Genomic DNA, 26,200 nt, shown 5'->3' with positions numbered 1-26,200 from the left:
TCAACCATTTTTCATGAGTTTTCAACATGTAATTTCCAAGGTTGTTCGTTTATCTGGAAGGCAGCCCGGCTGCGCTGCCCTTTACTTTTCAAAACACCACGCTACTGGGAGTCTGCTCACTTTATGTTAAAGCCAAAAGGGTGGCAGGCGGCGAGCGCGGAAGCTCAACATTTGGTTTTCAAGCAAGCCGCGCGTGGGAGCGGTGGAGGAAGGATGCTGGGAGCCTCGCCCACCTCCCAGACCTGGCTTTTCAGTATTTCCAGCTCCCCACGCAGCTCGGCCTGCTCCAAGGGATGAGAGGCCGCAGCAGATCCAGAGATCCCAGGGCTCTGAGCTCAACAGGAGCCTTTCTACGGGCAGCAGCTGCTCCTACGGCATGGATAAAAGTCCTCAAAAAACTAAATGCCATCACACACGTGGTGATTTCCAGCCTCATTGATGGAAGACAGATTTAAGCTGCAGCGCAAGAGCCAGGTGGCTGTATCCAGATATATCCCCACCCCACAAAAAGCTGATTTCATCAAGAGATGCCATTGCAACCCCATCATTTACCAAAAAAAACCCCATAAATATCCTCTTAGCGTAATATACTTGAAAAACTAAATCTCATTTGTGGGTTATTATAGCTGCTACAGTCTGTAACATCTGGGTGCGGAGCCCTCACAAATTTTGAGGAGAGGGAGCAGGAGCCGGTTGGCCTTGAGTGTTTCAACAAGTTTCTGCAAGGCTGGATGAGGCCAGCTCATTAGCCGCAGCGCTAGCCACAAACAGCTTCAGCAACTTGCAGAAAACACCGCTTGAAAAGACAGCGGAAAACATATGAATAAAAACTCGACTAAAAGCGACAGCATCAACGAGGCCTGCGCTGAGTTTCAGGGCTCAGCCTCTGAGCGCCAGCCTCCAGCCACCGGCTGCGTGGTTTCCATTTAGGCCGGGCTGACAGGAGCAATAATCCTGTCTTTGCGGCTCTTTGCAAGCCACCTATCATGCTCCTGGGGCAAGACTGACTGCTAGCTGTCGACCATCAACAGCTAAAATGATCCTCTTTCATCTTACATTTTAACGTCTGTTTTAAAAGAGGAGCTTCAGGTCCCACAGGAGTTTGCAAGACGACAGTTTCCCTGTGAGAAAATGAAATAAAATCTCTCTTTTTTTCCCCGTTACTACTTGGCTTTTTCTCAATACTCACGTATATCAAGGCTTTGCATGGAGGAGAGGAGGAAACTGAGGCACAGGGACTCCGGTCAAGGCGACAGCCAGTGTGGGGCGCAGAGCTGCAGCCCCGGCGCGCCGCTCCCCGACGACTCCGTCCCTGACCCGAGAAACCTGGATCCGATTAGTGGCTTTGGCAAAGCCTTTGGGCCAGCGCTGTGCTCGTGTGAACGACTCCTGTGACTCGAACAGCGGGACTTTCCTGCGCCGTGATTCAGTTTCCGTCCCAGCGGGGCTGCCGGGCCCGAGTTCAGAGTTTTGGGAACATCTGAGGAAGAGGAACGATGGGATGCTGGGAGATGGGCAGTCTCCGCTTTAAACAATTATCAGAAACACTGATAATTTACTTTTGGACTTTTCAGACCTGTACACCAGGTGGAGGTTCACCCTGAAACACAGCAACGCTCAGCCCGAGAAGGAAAAGGCTGGCCAGTCGGCAGGCCTGCAACGTTTTCCCACACCTTTTGAAATCAAAGCCAACGCCAACCCTCAAAATGACCCAAAAAGCGAAGGGCAGATAAATCCCATTCTTCTGTGACATCTGGGCGGGTCCTTTCCCCTGAAAAACTATTTTCTAATTCTTCCAACTTTCCACCAGTTTCATTTTAAGTATAAAACTAAATTAAAAAATAATTTCTATTTTTAGGATTCTGCTGGTCCCATACTAAAAGCTGAGGGTTAGGAGGTTAAGATTTTTGGTACCTACCAACCTAAAAGGCAGCTACAGAGAAAAAAAAAAAACAGAACCTTCTCAAGGTGACCAGCAAAAAGCCAAGAGGAGAGGCACAGGTTGCAACCAGAGAAATCACAAAGCCGTACACGGGGAAAATCAAATCTGTCCCCGTGGGAAAAGGTGTGGGAAAGGAGTCCAAAGAGGTTGGGCAGTCTCTGGACAAGGTTCTGAGTAACCTGGTCTAGCTTTGGCATGAGCCCTGCTCTGGGGCACAGGCACCCAAGGGTCCTTTCTAGCCAACACTTTTCTGCACTACAGACAGTCATGTCCTGGAATATTATTTCTTCTCCAAAGAAATAAGAGTTACTTTAGATATTCGACCTTAAGACAGCTCAGTGAACGTCTGAACCTGTTTCCTCACTGTTTTTCAGGAAAAAACAAGGATTAGAAATGGGAAGGAACAAGATGGGTTTGAGAAGGACAGAGTAAGGAAAGGAAATCTGTATGGGGAAGAAAGCGATATAAAAGACAAAACAAGAGCAGATGTATACAGAGGTAAGTGCCTGCATGCAGAGAGGTATCAGAGGCTGCCAAGAATGAGGAGAACATACCAGTGCTCCCAGCTGGTACAACCTTCCTGTTAAGCGTAGCTAAACGCAGCTGTGAGAAGTCACCAAGAACTCACTTACCCTGGAAGGGCCTGATCCTGCCCAAGACTTCAGCAGATTTGCCATCGGCTTCATTTGAAAAATATCCAACTTGCTTGCTCGTCTACTCAGGCTCTCCATCTTCAATCAAAGACTCGAAGTCTACCATCAGTCTCGCTCCCTATCACCACATCCAGGCTTCCCAAGCACACTGGAGGCTAGAAAACCTCCAGAAAGGCAATTCTGAATAAATTTCTCTAAAAACCTGCACTTCCATCTGTTCCACAGCAAACAGCTAAACGGAACCGTGCTGCTCCGCCCTGGGGCTGCAACGCCCTTGCTGGGGTCTCTCACGTACCTTCCACCACTGCAGGAGGCCTTAGATATTGATTAATGGACTATTGAAGTGCTCATTGAAGGGAAAAACATATCATATCATGTAAACTCGGCAAACAGATCCGATACAAAGATAAAAATGAGCTTTCCAACCTTGGCACTGTATCTAAACAGTTCTGCCTTGCAGAACAGTTGTGCAAACACTTTGCACGCGTCCTTCAAAGTGGCCTTTAACAGGACATCAGCAACCCCAAAACTTTACTCCAAGACTCAATTTCTGCGTTAACTCACTGCACTGCTCTGTTCTGACCTGGAACCTGAACATCCCATCGCCCTGAGCTCCAGCTGGGATGGCTGGGAATCTCCACACCCCATGGCGGCAGAAGAAATCGAAGTCTGCCCTTGCTCTTCACCTGAACGTGAGGTGTCAAGAAACAAAACCCACGCAGGAGTCTCCCTTCCCTTCCTTGTCCACCTCTTGCTTGGGGATAAGGTCCACAAGTTGTGCGCGGACTAGGCTACTTCAGAGAAAGCAATAACTGACGTTATTCCCACACTTCTTACAATGGTTGCGCTTGCTTTGCCGTTTCCAAAGGCACAGAAAGGTATTCCCTGGTTGAACTCTCGCGTTCAAAACAAAACTCAGCTTGCACACTAAATCGGTAGGTACCGCATCTGTGTGATGCTCATTTAGAAGTAAAGCCAATCAATACAGCGTCAATCGATAATTTGAGTCAAACACGCACATCTCGAATCCCAGTGTAAGCGCAGAGCGCTAGGGTTCCCTTCAAACAAGCCGTTGGGTGTTTGAGTGCAGAGAAGAGTTACGCAAAGCATCAGAGCAGAGACAGAGCTGCAAACAGACAGGTTGAGGAGGAGAAATGAGAAAATTAAACCAGAACATTCCCAGTTCCCGTTGTACCTCTACAGTCACTGCAGCACCGCAGTCTATGAAGATAGAGAAGCTGGTCTGCGCACACACCAGAAGAGAAGACATTCATTCAGACAACGCAAGGGCCAAACAGAAACAAAAAGCTGGCATTACCCAGAGCTGGGCTTGCTTAGAAAGGGTTTAATAACACGGCAAGAAGATGAAGACAGACCTTCAACTGCCTTAAACCCAATGTTCTGCATACGCTGCATGTAGCTGCTTGCCCAGCTGCGCCCACAATCACCACGGCAAAGCCCAGCTTTCAAGAGGGAATGAAAAGGTGGAAAGAGAAAGGTCAGATCCTAAGCGCCAGCCAGAGCAGGGTTGCTGGAAAAGGCAAACCAACGAAGCCCTGCTGTTCTCTAAGTGGCCATGGACGCCTGACAGCTCAGGCTTAGAAACTCTTTCTGCAAACATCTCCAGAAGGTCCGTGAAGGACGGTTGAGCGCAGGTTCCCGCAGAGCAGACCCGCTCTGCAGATGCCGCACCAGGAGCGGGCAGGTGCTCCCTCGGCAGCTGCAGAGACCACAGCTGGTGTTTCTTCCTTCAATTCAGTCCACTGGCAAACAACTTGAAGAAACAATTTAAACCCCAACCTCAGCTCTGAGAACAGCAAACACTATTACCTGGAGCTCTTGTTTGAACTGAATCCGAGCTGAGAGGTGTCCACCAGGCCAGAACCTCCCAAGTGCGGTGCTGGGACATGTCTGAGGGTGGGTTTGGAGAGGACAGGTGACACCCATCGAAGCACTGGTGCTGCTGTTGACCATGCCTTGACCGACTGGGGACAACTCCAAATCCCCTGGCAGAGCCGAATTACCCTGACCCAACGAGGGAGTGCGATGGCAACGACTTGGTAAAGGTCTGCACTATCCATGCCGCCTCCAGCTCTTCAGCCTTCCCTTCTCCCATCTACATGCTGATTTTCTACACTAGTTTTTTTTTTTTTTTTTCTTCTTCTAGCCTTGCCTAATGAGCTGCTGAATCGGTTCGACACCTCCAAGCCATGACAGATGGCTCCACGCGTTGCCGCTAATGTGCCGGAAACCACCGACCGCCACCGCTCGCTGCCTGAACCCAGCACGCAGCGATGGGGGAGCTTTACCGGAGTGGTTTACATTTCAATGGGTTCGTGCCTTTTTCCACTATTTATATCGTAAGTGTGATCGGACGAGAGGAAGAATAAAAAAAAAATAACATTATTTCCACAGGCCATTACATCATCTTTTCCTCTTGGAAAACCTTGTAACTTTGGATATATTTATGCACACAGCCCCACGCACGCTCTGCTGTCTCTTTATGAGAGCAGAATATTCTCATCATGTGCATGAAAGGATAATCTATAGGAAAAATACGCTACCGGAGAGAAGTCTGTGCTGGAGGCTTCCTCTGTCTTTGGGGAAAGCTGCAGGTGGCTAAAAGGCAGAGGGACATTTAAACGCCCGAAATTACAGAGGCTGCAATTAAGTCCAGGAGCAATGCTCCTCTTCAAGGCAATGAGCGTCTGGGATGCCAGGCGACGCTCGCGGAGAACTTCCACCCATTCCAGGGGATAAAATGGAAGCATTTTTCCACAAACCGGGAAACGACACGCGCACATACATTTCATTAACCTGCTTCCACAAATAACGCGCCCGAGAGGTTACAGAGCAAGTTTGGACCCCAGTCATTTCAAACAATAACGCCCACCTCCATCGAGGCAGAAGGTCAAATCGCGTGAACTCAGGTTGATCTCAAAGAAATCCTTTAACCTAAAAATATAAAAGACAAACCGTTGCCACTGAGAGCTGCTACATAAACCACTCTCAATAAAAGCACCGGACTCCTTTCAAACTAACCTCAAACCCGAAGCGAATCCCAGCCTGCTATTTTCCTCGGGCATCCTGGAACGTACCTCTCAAGGATGGAACCGGCTGCTCAAATTAGCTCCTGCTCCTGCAGAAGGGATCGTTTTCAAACACTTCTGAAAAGCAATTCCACACCGGGTATGCATGCCAGGGAGGATTCCCTCCCCGCTCTGGATTTCAAATGTTAAGAGGAGCAGAACAAGAGACAACAGCGATTGTGTGCGCTTCGGGTCCAAGTTGCCACAAAGAAAAGACGCATTATATTTCTTTGTTGCTTTTTCCTTGATAGTGTGCTCACAACAACGTAATACCACATAGAACTGTAGAACCATTTACGTTGGGAAAGACTTTGAAGATCATCAAGTCCAACCGTGGATGCCTCTAACCTTGGACTGGATCTTCCAAAGGCCGATAACAGGTTTAGATGGGAACAAGCCAAGCCATTTGCAGAAAGACCCAACTTTCACGAGCGGCGTTGCGCTCTGAGTCAGCGTACGAGGACTATTTCTGGTTACGGGGCACACCCACCAAGACGACCTACTCGGGTTCACTTAATCTTTGCAACAAAAGATCCCTATCTACCACGGCTGTCATTCCTGATTACCACATCATTTCCGCATCAGCCCTCATGTCAGCAACCAAATTAAGGTATTACACTCTGGAACATTTAACGTGATTAGATCGGAGGAGTATTTACTCTTCCACCTGGGCAGATGGGACCGCTGTGAAGAGGAGGACGGGGAGACGCCAAGCGAATCTCGGCGCGGTACACGCCTATTGCTCCTTCGCTGTCTGGCTGGCTGGCACCCCATAATACAAAAGATGGATTTTTAATTTTTTTTTTAATGATATTCAGCATATCAGGGTGCTCCAGCCCATGCTCAAAATGTACTCACGCTTTAAATAAAATTCAGACACACGCATCCGCCCAGGACAACCTGAATTTTCAATGCCAGAAACTCCCAGTTGCACCCACCTCAGCACCCATGAGGGGAGACAGAACCAGACAGTTCATGGGAAGCCACTAAAAAAAAAAAAAAAATCACAGAAGTTAAACAATCTGCTGCTCACAAGACGTCTCATCCCAAATGACACAGAGCTCCCAACGACGGACCAGAAACAAAAGCTCTGCAACCTCAATGATCAAACCACGCCACGGCCCAAACTTTGACTAGCCGACAAGCACGTTAATCCAAAGCTACAAGAACCGAGTCACAGAACTGAATTATCCAGTTTAACGAACTCAGGGTTTGCTCAGGCAAGATGAAGGCTCCTGGTGACGCACAGAATCCAACCGTCACCATCCCAGTAGATTACCCAGTAAGCACAAGTTGGGTCAACAACGATGGGCCAGCTAACACCTAGCACTACATTATTTATTTATGGTTTTTAAGAGCTGGTCCACAGCCTTTACAACTGTGAATATATTCGTACGGCTGAATTCTCAAACTTCAGTCAAAATAACCCAAACATCTCCCGAAAACTTTCTTCCCTATGACAGAGCTGTTTCTCAGGCAGCATGAGCGGGTATCAGGGAACAAACGTCACCATCTCCTCATCACTCCTCTGTCAGACCTCTCCAAATCCATGCCATGTGCTGCTTTTCCCAGGGACCTCCCCTCCAAATTCCAGAATTTCTGGTACGCGCTTGGCTCCAAAGCATGAAAATTCTTAAAGCAAATAAAGTTCACCCCTGCCCTCTGCAGAGAGTCGGAATCACTCTGGAGGAAAAAAAAGGTGGACGTTTCTCCTCTCCTGTGGGATCAACGAGGGACTTGAGCCCTGGAACAGGAGGCCATAAAACTCTACCCATTTTCTGCAGCGCGCAGCTGCTCAAGAGCGAGCAACAGCTACATAACCCCATTTAACCACAGCTCTCCTACGGCACCAAGCACAAAAAATACGGATCCCCAAGAGATCCAACATCCCGCATTGCACCAAGCGAGCGGCACAAGCTCCGCAGCGAAGAGTTAAGAACAAATTTGGTGCTTCGCTCTTCTGCGGTGAGACCTTCCCTTCATGATTATTTTTTTCGGTCCTTTCTTCGCAGCAATCTCAAAGGATGATGCAGCTCCCTGAAGCCAACTTTAATGGATCCATTCAAGCAACAGCCGCGCTCTGCAATTACCGTGCCTATCCGGTCCAACTAATGTGCTTGTTTACACTATCCGGCAAACTCCAGATCGAGTGTCGTTTCATCGCCGGCATTCTTTTGCCCAAGCCAAGACCAACAGACCATGGTGGTAATTTAAACGCTGAAAGCATGCACGGTATCGACCCGCCAGACTTGACGCCAGCTAGCTGTTACACGAAAATACGGCCCCCGGGGAACGGCCGTCAGCGGAGCTTGATGGAGAAGAAGAATTGAAATGAATGAAGGAGAAGCTGGCTGGAGAGATTAATATGCATGAGCACATGACCTGAATAAATGCAGCACTTCGTGTGGTTTGTTAGGTTTGTTAGAAAGGGCGAGGGATTATCCGAGAGAACCACGCAAAAACACGCCGTAAGCTGGTGATGGGTCTCTGCAGCAGAAACCTGGCTGGCAGCTTGGACCAGCCCCACCGATGCAGACACGGTGCCTAAGAACACGTTAAAGGATCCAGTAATAACGGGCACTAAACGAACAGATTACAGTTATACATAATAAACACTGTCTGGAGCCACAGGCCTCCCTTCCCCCCACCTCTCTTCCTCCAGTTTCGGGGTTGACCTGTCTGCAAGCAGAGGAAGAGGAAGCTCATGGTGGAAACCACCCCGCTCCTCACGCCTGCAGGAAGCAGCCAGACATTTCTGCTTTTTGGTGCAGGAAAGTCAGAAGTTCAAAACCCTTACAAAACACGTGGGTTTTTGGCAAGAGGGGCATCAGCCACCCTTCTCCATGCGCGTTGGAAGGGCCTCCTGCAGAAGGCTTTGTAGATACATGGTCTGAAAGGCACTCGTATCTTCCCATTAGCAATTCCAAGGAAGTAGGAGGTGGAGGAGAAGACTTTATGATCCTTGCATTGCTTAATTTCAAGCAGTCAAGTGACATGCATGTTTTCTGCTTGGACTCGTCAGAAGCCATAGCGATGCCACAACAACTTCCGGAGGAAAGCTCACCTCAGCTGGAACCTCAACAGCCCTTAAAGATATGTCAACCCCTCTCACTGCAAAAAGGGTTGAGCCTGCAAAGTGGAGTTCAGCCACTCGGCTTCTCCTCATCTCAGGCGTTACTGCAAGCCACGTGTGATGCACTGTGAACCATTACAGAGCACAACCAACACGCTCTCCTGCAAAGCAGAAACTCCTCAGTGGGCCACCACTATTGCCCAACACACAGATGTACTGTTCCTCTCAGTGACGTTCACTCTCCTCTGCATTACTTGGACAGTCCTGAAAGTGCAGGAGATCCTCCTGGTCCAGAAGGAATGCATCTTCACTTTCTTCAGTCTTCATACCTGCTCTTAGGTCCAGGTGCAAGATCTGCGTGTGCGTTAAGACTCGTTTCAGCCTTAGCCAGATCCTCCAACAAGCCCTACAGCAGAAAACTGCCACTCCTCCACGCTGGCGGTCAGACCACCTCAATCTTTATCAATTAAAGACCATTAGCCTAATTGCTCTCTTCCTCCCCTAAGTATGGCAGCACACAGTGCGCTCTCAGCACTCTGCTGATCTCACATACCATCTTGGAAGTCACACGTCATTGCTCTGGGAACGTATAAAAATAGGCAATAATGAGGGTACTTATGCTGATATTTAGTCAAAACTGCACCCTGGATTTCCAATGGTTGTTAAATCTCTGATGCTTTGGTGACGTTTGTTACGTTTCTAGGATTAAATGTTCGTTTTACTAACGGGCAGCAAAGCAAAGCCAACCTGAAAGCTGGAGTCAGCTGAGGGTACGTCTGGTTTGTTCACTTTAACACTGGGTATTGAAGAATCACGGAATCATTTAGGTTGGAAAAGACCTTTAAGATCATCGAGCCCAACCGTCAACCTAACACTGCCAAGCCCACCACTAAGCCATGTCCCTAAGCACCACGTCTACACGTCTTTTAAATCCCTCCAGGGATGGTGACTCCACCACTGCCCTGGGCAGCCTGTTCCAGTGCCTGATAATCCTTTTGGTGGAGTTCCCAGCTCTCGGCTCCCTCAAATTGCACAGGTTCATTTAAAGATAAAAACTGAAACCGCATAAGCAGACACACCTGGAACGTGACCAGCCATGGGCTAGAACAAAATCCACCTCATTTTCTTCTCCTTCTGCTAGTAGCGGGGCTGTGACGTCAAAGCTCGATTTTGTCACTATAACAGATGTTGATGTACATCTCGTACACCAACCACCACCCACACAAAGCAGTTCAGGTCCTGAAGAGAGGCAGCTGGTGCCATTTTAGGCACCTATGGGCATGCTCCAGCTGCTGCTCCAGCGAGGTACAAGTCTCTCAAACGCTTGTGTTCTCCCTACCTGTTTCTTGTGGACATGGAGGATTCCTCCACACTTCTACGACAGCAGTAGACATCCACATTTAGACACCTGCACCACTCCCCTCCTCTTCTAGGGGAAAACTGCACTTAAACACTGAAGCACCGATTTAGAGCAAAAGCACAAAACTTCCGACTGTCATCAGATCGATCTGTAAACTTCCCTAAAGGAATCGACCTGGAAAACCACCCATTTACACATCCGACAGCAACCACATGTGCCCTGGAATCAACAGAACCTAGAGGAATACAAATTACTATTTTCATCATGGGAAGCGGGGGATCTAATAGAAAAGTTGAAATAAATCGTACTGTAACGTTCCTTGCTGTACAGTGCCACCTTGCTGCCAACCCATCAACAAAAATGACAACCGCGAAGGACCGATGCCTTTGTGCGGGATGCGCCGTGCGTTAACCTCAAGTGACTGAGCTTCATGAAGGAATCGTTGGTTGAAATACGACATTAAAGTCAGCTTAAAACACAATCCTGAGATCTTGAGTCTCAACTTTTTTGGAGGACCCATCTCCTCCAAAGCTCGAGTATCGCTGTCATTCCTGTACCCGCTCTCCACCGCTATGGCTTGAAGCACAAAGAGGTCGTGTTCCCTCTCCTCCGTCTTCTCTCCTTCATAGAGCGCTTACACATCAGAGTTGCTTGCCTCTCCCCACAAACCTCACCTCATTTATTAACCTCTTAATCCACACGTCCGGCGGTACGTAAGCACTAGTCAATACGTGTACTCTTTAAATCAAATGGGAAAAAAAAAAAATCAATGACAGAGTCTGACAACAGGCTGCTCTGGCAATTAACAGCTCATTCCTGAAGGACGGGGGGTTCTGAAGGCTTCCCACCTTGCAGCTGAAGTCACCTTGATGGGTAAAAGCACCAGTGGTCCTGTCTTGCGTGCTGTCCCCAGACGTTCATCGCGTCGCTGGTGGCTTTTCAATTTGCGCGTGTTATGTCAGAAAGTTGACTGCTTGACTGGCAAAACATCACACCAGGCTTTCCAAGAGCCGTTTCCTTGCTCTGAAACAACAAGCCAGCGATCCAGCTGCACTCGAGAGATCCCAAGGAGAAGAATTACAGGGATGCAACAGGATACAGTTTCCCTTACGGCTTCAAAGACACGACTGCTCGGCAAAACTGACTTTACCACCCACCAAGGTCCAGCTGATGCTTTCCAGGGAGACCCAGCAGCTGAGCTGAGCAGCTCTTCACTTTCACAGTAGCAACAGGAGCACTCAGAAGGAAAAAAAAACCCCACATTGCACAAGGTGAGGGTAGGATGTCATGAAAGGCAGCTCCATAAAGGCTTCTTTATGGATGGCTCTTCCTCGCTGGCTTGAGAGTGGCAGCTCCCGAGCACGCACAGATCGCTGGAGCGGATTCGGTTTCACAGGAGGGGATGCTGAGGTGAAGGGCAACCACCTCTGGCCCTCTCTGTTCCCCATCAATCCTGCCTCAGTCAGCAGGTTAAAGGTGAAAGTGGGCCTTATAACTCCAGCGGTGTCCGTTTCCCTGGTCTGATGACTGTCTCACAGCCTCCCGCAATTAGAGGGCACAGCGGGGAGGAGATCCCTCATCTCTCCTCCCACCAGCACGGACCAGCTCCTGCTGTTCATGCCCCGTGGCGGATGCCTGAAGTAACAGCAACCTGCTGCAGGGCGGACGGATCAAGAGCAGCCAGAGCTGAGGGTGCCCAGGAGGAGGCAGGGTCTACGGTTGAGCCTTAGAAGAATAAAACCCAACTACGAGAAGCTCCCATTCCGGTGCAAGGTCCCCTTCTGCTGAGTTTCTTCACGGAGTCCTGTCTGAGTGGTTGCACTGCTTGTTTTACCATAAAACATACACGAGAACAAGAGAAAGGAATAACGAGCGACCACATAATGTTCTATGAATCGCTCTCGGCACACAGTCTTGGGAAGAAAAACGCAATTTCTGCGTTAACCTCAGCAGACGGACAGAGCGGCGTGGGGCGTATGGGACCAAACCCCAGACCTGGGGGTGGCCACAGTGCGAAAGGCCCAGTCGTTCCCGAGCGAACCCCAAGGGTCAACCTAACGCACGGATTAAGGTGGGAACAAGTATCTCCCAGCCCACCATCTTCCGATTTCAACATCCAAACAAGCGCCGCTCACATGACGGCCGAGGAACTTAACACCCACCCGTGAGGTAGAAAAGTCTAGTTCTCACTTTCAGATTCCTCATTTCCTCCCTTTATTCCTTTTGTCTGGCCCCAAAAATCTCCCAAAGAAAGGGGATCTGATTGTTTGTTTGGTTTTATTGTTCCAGTCTGTAAAGTGTCGACAGACTCCACAATTTCCACTGCCATGCCCTAACGACAGAAACCCAGGCAGTGCTCTTCGCCTAAGAGAAGTGCTAACAGAATATGTTTGCACTCGTGATTTTTACTTTTTGTTGTTGTTTGAAGGCTCTGGGGAGCACCCAGGCACTTTTAATTCCTCACCATGCCAATACATCCTTCCTGGATCAAGGGGTGATGGATTCTGCCCAAGTCCAAGCACTGAGTGAACCAGGGATCTGTGCGATTTTAATATAATTGAACTACAAAAAGCTGTGTTTAAAGTAACACTAAGACTAGCTTAAACCCACCAGAGCAAGAAAAATCAGAGTTAAGGCTCTAAATCCGCTCTGAGCTCACGCCTTTGTGTGCCTTCCCCTCTCTGCAGAGCGCAGCAAGCAGCAGCTTGGATTTTCAGCAGAAACTTTGAAGCATCCTTCCTTTGTGAGTCAGACAGTTAACACTGATTTAAAAATAAATAAACTACTTAACGTGCCCTTTTCAAACGCTGTTGGTTTTGGGGCACTAACAAAACCCGTACCCTGAGCCTAACAAGCAAGAAACACAGTGGTTTGGCCAAGACCCTGGAATGTCCTTCCTGGTGCGCTGGGTTAGCCGCAGCCCGGGGGATTCCTGCCCGGCTCCCTGGGCAGTGCCTGCCCAACAATCCGTGTCTGAGCACGTCTCCACGGGTGATCGCACAAAGACGCGTTGGAGCGGCGAAAAAATGCCTTCATCTGTCACCTGTGATGGGTCTGCAACGTGGAGCACCTTTCCTGGTGAGCACTCTGGGTACTGCAGGATGCCTGGAAGAGTACATCCACACACTGGAGTCCAGCCTGACCTTTAGGAGGTTCCACCACACCTTGCAAACCATCTCTCACTACTTCTTAGATGTGTCATAACTGCTCTGAGACAGCTTTTAATCGAGGCCCAAATGCACCTAGCTCTGGTGTTACCAACAAGGGTTAAAACGCACGGTGCTAACGTCAAGGCAGAATGATCAGCGGATACCAAGAGCGTGAAACAAGGCAAAAAAAGGCCCCTCACTAAACATCTGCGGGGTTTTGTTTCTTAATCTTGGTTGATTTTTTTAAAGGTAATTCCCTCCATCTTATCTTTATATTTCTTCACCTCTTCCAAGCCTCCTAGGGAGACACGAGGTGGGAGATGGATGGATGGAGACACTAAATACCTGGACTAATGGAACTCGAAAGGGCACTTGAAGCACAGGAGGTGACATGGAAATAGGTCCCATGTCCTCATGTGGTCTCCAGATGCTGAGGGCCTTGGCCACACCTTGTTCACGGGTGAAGCAAGTACCATGTTCTCACCACAGCAGGTTTCTAACTGGAACCAAGGCGTACGGCCAGCTCCACCTCCCAAAGACTGGACAACTCATACAACGTGGGTTCATGAGATTCATGAGGTTTTAAATGGGCCTTAATAAATCTGTAACACTACACAACTACTGCTTTCCACCAAGTGATTACAGCAAACATTTTCAAAAGTCATTTCATTCCAAATACGGATTTAGAAAACAAACCCAGGCATCCCTTGAGAGAGAAACCTAATGTACCAGTCTTTTTCTTGTTAAAAAAAATTATTGTATTACCCCATGCAGATAACTTTTGAGAGGAAACTCAGCATGACGCTGGAGTGGCCCAGACACCACTGAGGCCCACCATAAATTAACACCAGACTACAGCTTTGAAATCGGTTTCCCTAGGCAATCTGGCCTTTAGAAAAACCAGCACAATTTGGGTCTATGGAAGTAGAGAGGTGTGACAGAGGATGAAGGCGATCGTATCTCCACTGCTGGGAAGCCCATGTGGCTACGGGTTCTGGATGCCTAGATTTCCTTTTGTTAGGAAACAAAATACCATTTAATCGGCAGTAACGTGTTCGGCTGCAAGTCAGATGCACTTGGCCTGCCCCTCCTGGTCTCCATCATCTATTTAGACTCTTCAGGTCTTCGTGTTCGCACAAGACCCAGCAAAATGGGCAGTTATTAGTTGGCCCGTAGGCACTACCATAATGAACGTGATTAATAACGGTGGGTGAATTATCCAAAAGATACTGATCAGTGGAAGGAACTCGGAGAGGAGCAGCGAAACTAATTAACAGCCTGGAGATATGACCTGAACAGCAAAAACCTATATTTAAGGGTAATGATAAAACTCGCTCAAACCCATCGTTGTAGGGTAATTAAGACTTAAGGCTACAACTGGAACACGTGTCTTCGCACCTCTTGTTTCCTTAGTGCACAAGATGACATTTGCAACAAAAGATTAACAGAATTCAATGTTTCACTCAACGCCGCCTGGGAGGCAGCTCCGGGCAGGGCACGCAGGACTGCTCTTGAAAGCCAATGAAGGGCTTCAGATAGTCCTGAGCTGGAGAGAACGTGGCAGAGGCCACGCAGCAACGGTTAAATAATTAAAGCGAGCACAGAACACAGGGTGAACACAGGAGCTACAGGGTGCAGTTAAAAGGAGAGGAGAGAACGTAAGTTGAGATGCAAAACATAAATGTTGTTTCTGTGGTAAAGGTCCCTTGCAAAGGGCCTTCAACACTAAAGATGACCAGAAACCAGACTGTACAAGAGTGCTTCTCAAAAAAAAAAAAAGAGTACCCAGATCCCTCATGCTGCAGTCTTTGGCAAGAGCCCTGCGATGGGCACTCGGGAGAACTGCCGAGCTCGAGGCCGAAGAGGGGTGAGGTAGTGGGCCAGGGAGGTGGCAGCCTACAGAACGATCTGGAGATGGAAAATAGTGACTGCCAAGGAAGTAGATGAGCTGAAACCCATGAGTCACCTTTTCATCTCTGCCTCACTGCACTCAACGATTAACGTGGCAGCTACTCTGTCTGCAACTTCTCTTACGACAGAAACCTGCGCTTCAAAGCTGCAAGCAAGCACATGTGAAGTGGAGACATCCCGCCGAGATAGTTAACTTAATTGATCCTCCCTCTAACACAATTTTCAACTTCTGTTGCATCGACGAGCAAAACAAGTGGGGAAAAATAAGCCAAACCAGTTTCACATCTAACAAGCCTCTCTCCGCGCCACTGCAGACTCATGGCACTGGCAGTCTCTCTCAGCAGGCTCCGGACTGGCTCCAAGGCTCACCCAACGCTTTGTTTGCATGCTGCTCATCAGATAATTTGACTTTGCAGGGCAGGGAAACCACATTTAACCGCAAAATATGAAAACAAGTTTAAAAAAAAACAAGCCAGGGCTTCCTGCCTGGTGGGAACAAACTTGCATGTTGCCTCGGAGCTCTTGGAGGGACCGTCTCCATCTTCCTACTGTTGAACCGCTTAGGTAACAGAGTAGAGAGGTGGCCAGAGCCTTGCAATGTCATTTCAAGCCATAGACCCATGGGACCTTCGCCCTTCAGCCCAAATTTGCAAAGGCTTCCCCTCGGCCAGCGTGCCCGGGGCTGGATATGGAAGCCCAGGACAGGTAGCTGTAGGAGGAGCTACATCTCACTCCATACAAGCTCACCTTGAGCAAGTTCAAGCCTCCAAGTGCCTTTAAAGCAGCCAACAACCAAGTGAGATGGAGTTTTAAAAACCTCATTTATCATCTGATGTTCTGATAAGAAGCTAAGCTGGACATTCAGGAATGCCCAACGTAACCTCACAGCTCACTGCTCCCCACAACGCAGCGGGTGGTTCCTTAAAACCAACCACAGAATCAAGAAATCCAGGCTTCCCCATGAGTCTCTCTCAAGGTCGAGACTAAGGGGTGAGTTCACCTTGCAGCTTCTCTCCTCTATCTTGGTTCCTATTTTCAGAAAAAATCTGTAGGGCTGTTACACCTTCGAAGCCCACCAACCATCTATGGCCAAAACGGGCCAGAAGGTTCAGAAGTCATTGGGGGAAAATTAAGCTGGACACAAAGACAGAACAAGTGCACATTTCATACGGGTAAAAGTTCCTGCCTAACTTTCTCTTCTGTGTCTTCTAAATGAAAAAAACTCTCCAGTAACTATGTGAGCAATGCAGGAAAAAATAGGAAACCTGTATCCGGGGAAGAAGAAGAGGGCACAGAGCTGGGATGGAAGGGAGTTGTGTTCTTGAGGGGAGCACTTTTATTAAGCAGCTCTATGAGAGGTAATGGGGAAAAACTAACGCACCAGAGGGAGACCTCTCGTTACCCAACTGGCCGCCACCCAACGCGAAGCCACAATAACCACAACTGGCTTTCGAACACAACTTACTGGACAAGCGCTAAGGAGAAAAGCTGCTCCACACCCAGCCATAGCGCTTGCCTGTCTTAACCTCACTGGCGGGGTTTAGCTGATCTCAAACTCCTAACTACTGTCAAGTCGCAACCATAACGTAAATCAGAAAATGATGGAGCATCCCTGCCCGTATCCCTTGCGCATCCGCGTGCCTCCAACAAGACAGGCTCCTGCCTGCCTCTAAATCTCCCCTGATGCTGAAGCTTGCACTTCCAGAGGAAATTCAACACACAGGATGCATAATTCGCGGGACAGACGGAGAGGTCTAGAGTAAGGAGCTCTAACCCACCGAGGATGTTCACTCACTAGAGCCCAGAGGGAAATTCTTGAAGGGCTGCAGACAGATTTCCTTGGCGGGCAGCCACGAGTGTCGATCCGGCTTCTAGGAGAGATCAGCGTGGCTGTGGCTTGCAGCAACTTCACAGACAAACGTAAAACCTTCCTCTTCAACCAACTCACTCACAATAAACCCATGAAAATGAAAAGCTAAAATATTTCCAGCTGGCCAGAAGCCGCAGAGAGAGCAGGGAACTTACTGCACGTGCAGGTTTGGGGATGATGTGAAGTCTCCTGGAGCTCTTCCGGGGTTTTTGGACATTCAATCGCATTTGGACAGAAGCGCCTACGTCATTTTTGAAGGACAGATGCAGGAAACTAAAATCATCTAGGCACCTTTCATATTTTAGCAGAGTTATTTCCGGAACTAAATTTATTTCAGATTTCTAATGTACAGCATCGAGTGCATAAGAGCAAATTTTAAATCTTAAGGGGGAACAGGAACAATTCCTTCCTTGTAAAGCCTCAAATATTTTGAGCATCGCTGTCAGACCCTTGTTAAAAAAAGGCTCCTACACAAGGATTTGAGGTGTGACTTGGTTTATTTTATCACTTCATTAAAGGTACTTATGGACTTAGAATTGTCCCAGGATGGGGCAGTTGTATTTTAACTTACTGTCTGCTCAGAACTGCAGTTTTCATTCTCTAGGCTTGACTCTTTTTCCTCTTTAACATACATGATGGAATTGCTCTCAGTTTCCTTGAGAACAAAAAGAAAATCAGGCTTTCGACCTAGAGTGGGATCTTACGCTTGAGTCTGCTGCACTGAACACGGAGGGTCCCTGATGCTCCTAGACAACGACATTTTTGTGCGGCTCATTTTCCATTACAGGGATCTATAACCAAGACAGAAACCCAATCACCACATTTTTCTACCATTTTACAATTTATCGTACTAAGAATTAGTTTGGGTCATTCCCTTAAACTTAATCATCCCACACTACTTGGAAATTTTCTTCTCATCTACAATTGCTCTGCGCCAGCTAGTTCTGAAATGTACTGGGAAAGGAAGGGGAGAGCTCGTCCATCTCCCTACTTGCTCTGTGTATTTTGCATTTTTCCTCCCCACACAAGCAAGCCACAGCGCTTCTGCCTGCGCACGCAAAGCCACGCTGATTGACAGGAGAGCTCCATGGTAAGTACAAACCCACCTGAAATACAAACCTGAAATTACTTCCAACATTTTGAGAAGCCTGTCTGGATTTCAGGTTGGAAACACCCCTTCACCAGCTACGCTGGACTTCTTTCCGGGGCGAAGGAAACCAGCCAGAAACACCAACGCTTCCAGGTGGTATCTTTTCCCTGTTTGTAGTTTTCCCCATTTCTTCTTTTCTGTCCCTTCATCCACTCACCCTTTCAGCTTCCCTGCCCCCAGGCTTTGCAACTGGAGCTGCAGGCCAACACGAAGGACCACAGCGGAGGAACCATTGGACCTGTGATGGCCCCAAGAGCAGCCAACGGAGCTTCACACAGATGGGGTTTGGTGACACTACACGTCACGGGGTTAGGTCATTGACAGGATCAAGGGAGGTGGGAACTACCTCATCTTTGCACCTTAATGCTAATTTCAATAAGCCAGTGATAGGTGGAGTCCTCTCTGCTTGGATCAATGAGATGTTGGCCATTATCTGTACGATACTTAACATCAACAAGCATCTCTGGAAACAAGCCCCATCCCTGGAAACGTTCAAGGCCAGGCTGGATGAGGCTCTGAGCAACCTGATCTGGTTGGGGATGTCCCTGCTCCTTGCAGGGGTGTTGGACTGGACGGCCTTTGAGGGTCCCTTCCCACCCAAACCATTCTAGAATTCTATGATTCTATGATTCTCCAGAAGATGATCTAGGACTGCCTGTCCTCACCTGAAACTCAACAGGTCAGAGCATCTCCCCTTTCTCCTGGTAACGTGCTTTTTAAATGCAAGGAAAAAAGTTGGGACTACCTTCCAAAACAAAGAAGAAAACGCCGTGTACAGAGGAGAACATTTGACAGAGCAGAATTGCAGAGGGCTACTGTTCAGCTTCTCCTCACCCGAGCTGAATCCATTTGGCCGCATTCTGCACTTATGAACCGTACAAACATTTCACTGGCTCAGAGCAGCTGAACCTCACCAACCATTTTTAAGGCATTTCACTCTTCAAACAGCCACAGCTTTCCTCTTCAAAACCCCTGCATTCAACTCTTCGTGCTTGGAAAAGGACCAAAGCCTCCCCACTTCCCCATACCCAGGAGGCTGCGAGCACGTTGCGCACTGCAGTCAACAAAGTGCCAAGAAGCTAATGAAGATAAAAGCGTCAACGCGGAGCAGCGATAACACGCACCTCTCCCATGCAGCTGTTTCAACCGTTCTGCAAACAAATTTGGCAGGTACTCGCCGGTCCGAGTCCGAAAAGCGAACGCACGGCATCTCGACGTTACTAAACATACACAGAAGTGTCACGGGGTGACAGATTGCTCCCTGCCCAACAACTGGATTCAGAGAAGTTCTCAAACCCTTACGGGTTAAAAGTGGCTCCAGCGTGAATCAGAGTCCCAGTGGTAAGGCGATCATCGATACAAGGGATTATGCAGATTTAAGAAATACCCTCGGCACCCGAAAGTTTTCAGAATGCAAACTACGTCAACCCTGAAAACAAGAGGCACTGCATCATGATGGCAGGAGGGACAAAGCCAGGGGGGTTTAACAGACAAAAAAAGATTGTTTTAATAGGAGAGAAGCATCAGTCATTGAGTCTTACTTCATTCAGACTTTCTCTCCAACCCATCCATCTTCAGCGCCAAGAGATGACAGGACCACCTCACTTTTCCCCCCAGCCTCCTATATCAATAATGCCCATTTCTACCCCAAACAAATGACTGGCTGGAACGGCCCCCTTCCCTAAACCGGCTTGCCAAGCCCCACAAATGCCTCAGTACCTGCTACGGTCAGCTTGGCTCCAACGGGGCCCCCTCGAGAGGTGGGCACCGATGGGTGGAGCCTTCCCCGATCATCTTCCCCAACAGTCACTTTGTCATTCATGGCTGGGGACCATCGGCGGAAGAGGGGATCGGGGAAGGGGGGAAGCCGAGCCAAAGACGGAGGCGAACAGGCGCGCACGCACTCGTACCCTCCCCACACAAGCCCGAATGCAAATTCCTTCGCCCTCGCAAAACGCCTCTGCGGGCATTATCTGCGAACAAAAGTCCTCGAGGCGGGCGGTCTCTGCATCACTGCTCTCTCTGTTAGCACCACCTGCTTGGCGTCAGCCGGGAGAGTCGCGGAGTTATCTTTTCGCCGCGTCTGCAGAAGCCAACGGGAGCACAATGGACCCCATCGGCCAGGGTCAGGCATGGCTTTCTTTCTCGCCCTCGTACCACCAGCCCTTTTCACCTCCACCATCTCCAGGACCCCGGAGCGCTCAATAAGGAGGTGGCTTCGAGCATGGGGAGGAGGAGGAGGAGGGGGGAAATATAGGTCTCTGGCGTAAAGTACCGACGCCGTTTCCCCTCCTCTCCCCTTCCTTAAGACCTGATGGTCTTCAGTCACACATCTTAAAAGAAAAACAAAAAACAAAAACACAAAGACTTACTTGTCTCAAGTCGATGAAGGCCAACTGCAGCGTGTCCCCTTGGAACCCAGGCACTGGGCCGGATCTGGCAAACTCTGTGGGAAAGAAAAGAGGATAAAAAGCGCCTTTAACTAACCATGGACAGGGAGATTGGCAGACGGATGACAGGGAAGACAAGAGAGGCTGGGGGAGAGGAGGACCGCGCTTCTAAGGAGTCATGTCTCCCTCCCTTCAGCGTCTTTGTTCGCCCTTCAAAATTCGTGTCATCAAAACACCATTAATTCCACCGTCCTGACAGCAAGGAAACTGTACTAATTCGACCTGAAATTTATTCCCATGAGCCGTACTGGGCTTCAGAGTATTTGTTTTGTGAATGGACAAACAACTCGCCGAGAAGAAAGGGGGGGATGGGGGTGGAAAAGTTTTTCCTCTCGACACAATAAAATCTTCAGCTGTGAACCTCTTTTCAGTTCCGAAAGCTATTTATATTTTAGGGCACTGAAGGAATTTTCTAATTTCACGCCTGTCACCAGGCTCCATAAGCATTCATCAAAAAAATATGCCCCGTCACATCATTAATTATTCGGCAGCGGATTATTTGCATTATCTGGTACGGCGCGCTATTGCTAGCGCACGGTCACCCCAAACGGGAAGAATCGCGGCCATTATGTGGCATATTTATTTATGTTGGATGAAGACATCTGACAACTGAATAACATTGGCTTCTAAAGCGACGAGACTATTTCCAAGAGCCACATTTACCTCCTTCCAGTGTAATCTGGCCAAAATTTCATACTTAAGTCGTTTATTTTTCTTCTAATCTATTATTTAAACCAAGTCTAAAACCACTGAGCAAATCCATGTTAGAGGGCCGTAGCTCTTCCATGCCGTGTCACAGCTTGTCCTTGGTAGCGCCCATGAAGCCAACGGCTGCGCACATTCCAGTGTGTCTTTTGAAGACATGCCTGAGGTTGATCTTGCTCAGCTTTGCTCAGTTGTCACCCTCTTCAGCTACAGAAGTAACGGCTTTATCTCTGCTCTCCGTGTAACTTTTCATCACCGATGGGACGTAATTTGCGAAGACACAACTCATCATCATGGAAGACTCAAGAGGGAGCTTCTGCCTTCGGCTGAATTTTGATGCTCCTGCAGACACTGAAGACGCTCCATGCTGGACTGAAACGTTTTCTGGAGATGCAAGCGAGTGTGATGGCAGAAAGGAAGAAGAGAGGGAAAATATACACGAACCTACAGATTTTTGAGTTATGTATGGCCCGTTATCACCCAACTATTCTGGTTTTAACCATGCAAGAATCTTCAAAACAGCTCCTGCAGCTCCCCAAAGCTGAGGACTAAGGGTGGCTCAGCAATATGAAAGGAGGGTTTTGCCTTTTGGCTCCACAACTGCACAGAGGAACTAAAGGACAAAGTCCGGCCTTAAACACCAAACAGAGTAATTTCATGCCAGACAGTCTTCTCCTTGAATGCTTCTCCTTCCAAAAGTTCTCTCATTTTCAAGCAAATGTCACAAAAGAAGGAAAACAAATTATCACAGCCCTCTTTTTAAAGACTTCCTACAGCAGCCCGGTCATACAGGCAGTCCTCACGGCTCTAACAAGAAGAAACTAATGAATTAACTAATGCCCCATCCCCGGAAACATTCCAGGCCAGGTTGGACAGGGCTCTGAGCAACCTGATGTGGTTGGAGATGTCCCTGCTCCTTGCAGGGGGGTTGGACTGGGTGGCCTTTGAAGGTCCCTTCCCACCCAAACCGTTCTGTGATTCTACGATTCTATGAATTACATGCTGGGATTCAGCCCCGCTCCTCAGCTGCCTTATTTCTGGAAACCCGAGAGGGGTTATTTGTCAGCTTTCTTGCTCCACCTTCCATTAAAATCTTGAGATGAAGAACATCCTTCAACACAGACAGAGGTACCTCCAGGGGCTCAGCGGCCAGTTTTCAGACACCCCCAGCTCTGCTTTTTAATATTTTCGGATGCCGGAAGAGCTTGATGATTGAAACAATCACTCATCTTCGCTGCGATCGCTCAAGTGACAACTGCTGCAGGACAATAAGAAACGCGGCTGTAAAACCATTACTTTTCTCCAACGCTACTATTAGAAAGGAATAAAAAAAAAAATAAAAAGAGAAAGTCAGTACTTGACCGTTCACCTTGAGATTTTGGATAGGAAAAGCATGGATGAAGGCCAGGAGAAACCATCCCTGGTTGTGCCTCTGGACCGTTCGCCACTTTTGCACAGGATGGGACTGGACAGAGACAGGAGCTGCTCAGCTTCCAGCCAGCTTCACCAACCGATGCCGCAATATTTAGGGTGCAAACAGTCCAAACGGAGTCTACATTGAACCCTCCCAAACCGTTTTAATTAATTCTAACTGTAAAGGCACTTTAATGTATGTTTGTTATAAAACTGGACTGTCGCTCGCCTGCGCCAGCACGCACACGCAAGGAGGACTAACGCAAGCTCTCCGACTATGATCTGCAAGGCATAAATCAGCCTTACACATTCGCTGTACACCCCACCGTCCCATCTGGAAAAATTATCCCAAAAGCCACGTCAATCCTAAAACGCCCCCGCTTTGGAAAAGCACGTACCTGAGAAGCTACAAACTTCTGAAATTGCGTTTGAGCATCTTCTCAAGAGATGAAACTGCCCTGGGAAGCTCCGTGCCCTGGGCTGAGGTACCCAACCGCTACGTCCTGCCCTCTACGGATGGGGTCACATCACGTTGCTAATTATATCTGAAGAGACGCTGGAAAGCAGAAACCCCGAAAGGACTGCGATGAAAGAAACTTTCTATTTTGGACTGAAGGGCTTCTCAGCTGCTAGGAATCTACTTAGAAGCACACATGGAGTTGTGAAATTTAAGATCTTCCCCAATGCATGAATTTTGAATCCTCACGAGAAAACGCCTGTGACTGGGTCTTGAATATTTTCACAAGACTCGTGAATTTATCACTTACTGTCATTTGCTCACAAGCAACCCAAGCCAGATTCCATCCGAAGACACGGTTGCTCGTTACCAGCTCGCCTTTAGCTGTCTCTTGCTAAGGAACCGTACGGGAGGAAGGCTGGGAGGGTTACGGAGCAACGCTACCCTTTAACACCGCACGCTACAACAACGGTAGCACGTTGACCCAACACGCCCTTGAAGGGTCATTCCCATCAAAAGAAGGGATTGGAGTCCCTGCTGCACTAACAACGCACTCAACGTCCAAGAAGTGAAATGACATACGGGATCATATTCTTTGCGTTCCAGAAGAAATGAGAGCAAGGATACGGCTCGGACGCTAGAAGCAAGCTGCTACAGCCCTTGGCTGTAAGGAGTGTGAAGAGGAACGAATGTAATGCTTCACCCCACGGTTGTTAGAAAAATAGCCGTGTCTTCTGTAATCACAGGTCACACTTTACATACCAATGCCACAAGCTTATTTTGAAGGAGGAATGAACAAAGTCTTAAAGAAAAAAAAAGAAACAAAGAAGAGAACAGAGCCTTAGAGGAAAGACACAGCCAGTTCTTCTTGGTTTTAATCTCTTCAACCAGATTTCAGGATAATATTCTCGGAACAACCAAGCACAGTGCTGGCCTCAGTACTGTCGGCTTCGTTCATTGTGCCGTCTCCGCGACCAAGGCAAGTGGCAAACACTGCAAGCCACCTACAGTACAGCCCCTTGAGCAGAAAATCACAGGAGAATAGAGCGGATCAGTATGCGGCTGTTTGTACAAAGCATTTAGCCAGGCTAAAGGTTTGAGAGGCTTGTGTTCAGGCCAAAAAAGTAATGTCTTTGCAAGGTCTACAGGCTTGGGCCACCCAGGGCAGGTCACAGAGGGACTCTAACCTCTCTTCCAAAACATTTCACCGATGAAAGAACCAAGGAACAGGAACCGTTAAGCCCTTTACAATGAACAAAGACTAAAGAGTTCAAACGCACACCAGAAAAGAGACATCCACTGTAAATTAATTACACAGAACGGGGGAATCTCTTCTTGTGTACCGTAGACGGCTACGCACACGGGGACAGCCTTACACGTATTGTGGGGTTCAAATAAACACAGCTGGCGACTTCATTCCTCAAAACCATCATTTTGAGGGTAACACTTTCTCTAAATTACACGACACTGCTAGAATTCCTGACAGCAGACCTGCGGGATCGAGGTTCCAGCAGCTCCTGTTGAGGAAAACCTGGACAATCCACTTGCGGTCACATCAGTCATGAATAAGATTTTGTATTTGGGGAAGCAACAATCTCAGCATTCCATGAATTCTTATATGAAGAATGCGGGTCTCAAAGTCACCTGCCTTAGACGAACTCTTGGAAGACTGTCTTACAAAAGCAAAGCAACAGGACCTCTTGTTTCTTACCCAGAGGCAAAAAATGCCACCTTGAGGACACTAATGCTGAAGAACAAATCTCTTCGTGGACCCTGCAGAAGCTCGCAAGGGAAAAAAGAAATGATGGGTAGGAATGGAGGCAAGGGGAACAGCAAGAAGATGAGGGTGGTGAGGCACTGGCCCAAGCTGCCCAGAGAGGCGGTGGATGCCCCATCCCTGGAAACATTCCAGGCCAGGTTGGCCGGGGCTCTGAGCAACCTGATCTGGTTGGAGATGTCCCTGCTCCTTGCAGAGGGGTTGGACTGGGTGGGCTTTGAAGGTCCCTTCCAACCCAAGCCATTCCATGATTCTATGATCCCAGTTTTCCATATTGAGCTTATACTGCACCCACACCCTTCCCACACGGCCCTGCTTTGAAGCTGTTCCCCATCACAGGCCAAACAGCTCATCCCCATCTGGCAAATTCCAGAGAGCTGCGGGGAGAGGGAGGAGTTATCCAAAATACCCTGAACTGGGGCAGATTAAATAAAAATCTCTATTCCCCTCTGTCATTTGTTCTTTTATGGAACAAAGATGAGCCTGGAATCCTGTTATTACACAGAGATGAGTGGTCTCAGGGGCCGTGATGGTCTGCTGACAGAGCTGAGGAGCACCCACAGCCCCAGGTAGGAACTCCTCACTGATGGACCACTGGATGTTTTCAAGCAGAAGAAAAGTAAGCTCTTCAGAGCACATTGTATGACGTGTGCCAGGAAAACTGGTCCCTGCCAACCTGTAGGACAGGTCTACAGAATCAAGTTACAGACCTAAACAGGTTCCCAAAGCTGTAACTCAAGACGTACAGCGGATGTCTCTCAGCAGCTGCGAAGTTCTCAGCTCCACTAAAATACCAGTGGAAAAGCAGAATGTGCACATCTCACCATTAGCTCCCTCGAGCTGCAAAGGTTGACAACCATCAACAGTGTGTGTCCATGATGGGAGGGCAAGGGAAGGTGGGTGCAGAGTTGAGGTGTGGACAGATGTGTCTTCTCTTCCTAGAGTTGCGAAGGACTATATAAGGATGGGTAAATAAATATCAGTGGGTATCCTGGCAGCAAAGGAGAACACAGGAAGGGGTTGCATATGGAGGATATCCAAAATGTTGTAGTGGACAGCAGAGGTTGGAGACAAGAGGACAGGAGAGGCTGAGATGGCACCGCGGGATTAGCAAGAGGTTTACAAAGCAGACAAAAGAGAAGGAAAACAAGAGAAATACTAAAGCTAAAATGTTGAAGGAGACCAGGTGATGGATTACAGG

At 48.4% G+C, this 26,200-nt stretch overlaps 1 protein-coding gene across 3 annotated transcripts in view; it reads right to left on the bottom strand.

Annotated features, from left to right (window-relative positions):
- EXOC6B (exocyst complex component 6B) overlaps positions 1-26,200 on the bottom strand; it is a 274,450-nt gene that overhangs the window by 49,107 nt on the left and 199,143 nt on the right. For all 3 annotated transcript variants that reach the window (XM_086747734.1, XM_086747730.1, XM_086747732.1), the window contains one exon: positions 20,570-20,643. In XM_086747734.1, coding sequence (XP_086603860.1) covers positions 20,570-20,643 — 74 coding nt within the window. The remainder of the gene's footprint in view (positions 1-20,569; positions 20,644-26,200) is intronic.

The sequence above is a fragment of the Chlamydotis macqueenii genome, chromosome 4, assembly GCF_036417535.1.
Source record: "Chlamydotis macqueenii isolate bChlMac1 chromosome 4, bChlMac1.mat, whole genome shotgun sequence".
Lineage (NCBI taxonomy): Eukaryota > Metazoa > Chordata > Aves > Otidiformes > Otididae > Chlamydotis > Chlamydotis macqueenii.
The sequence above is the reverse complement of the archived record's forward strand: the minus strand, read 5'-3'. Positions and strand labels throughout refer to the sequence as shown.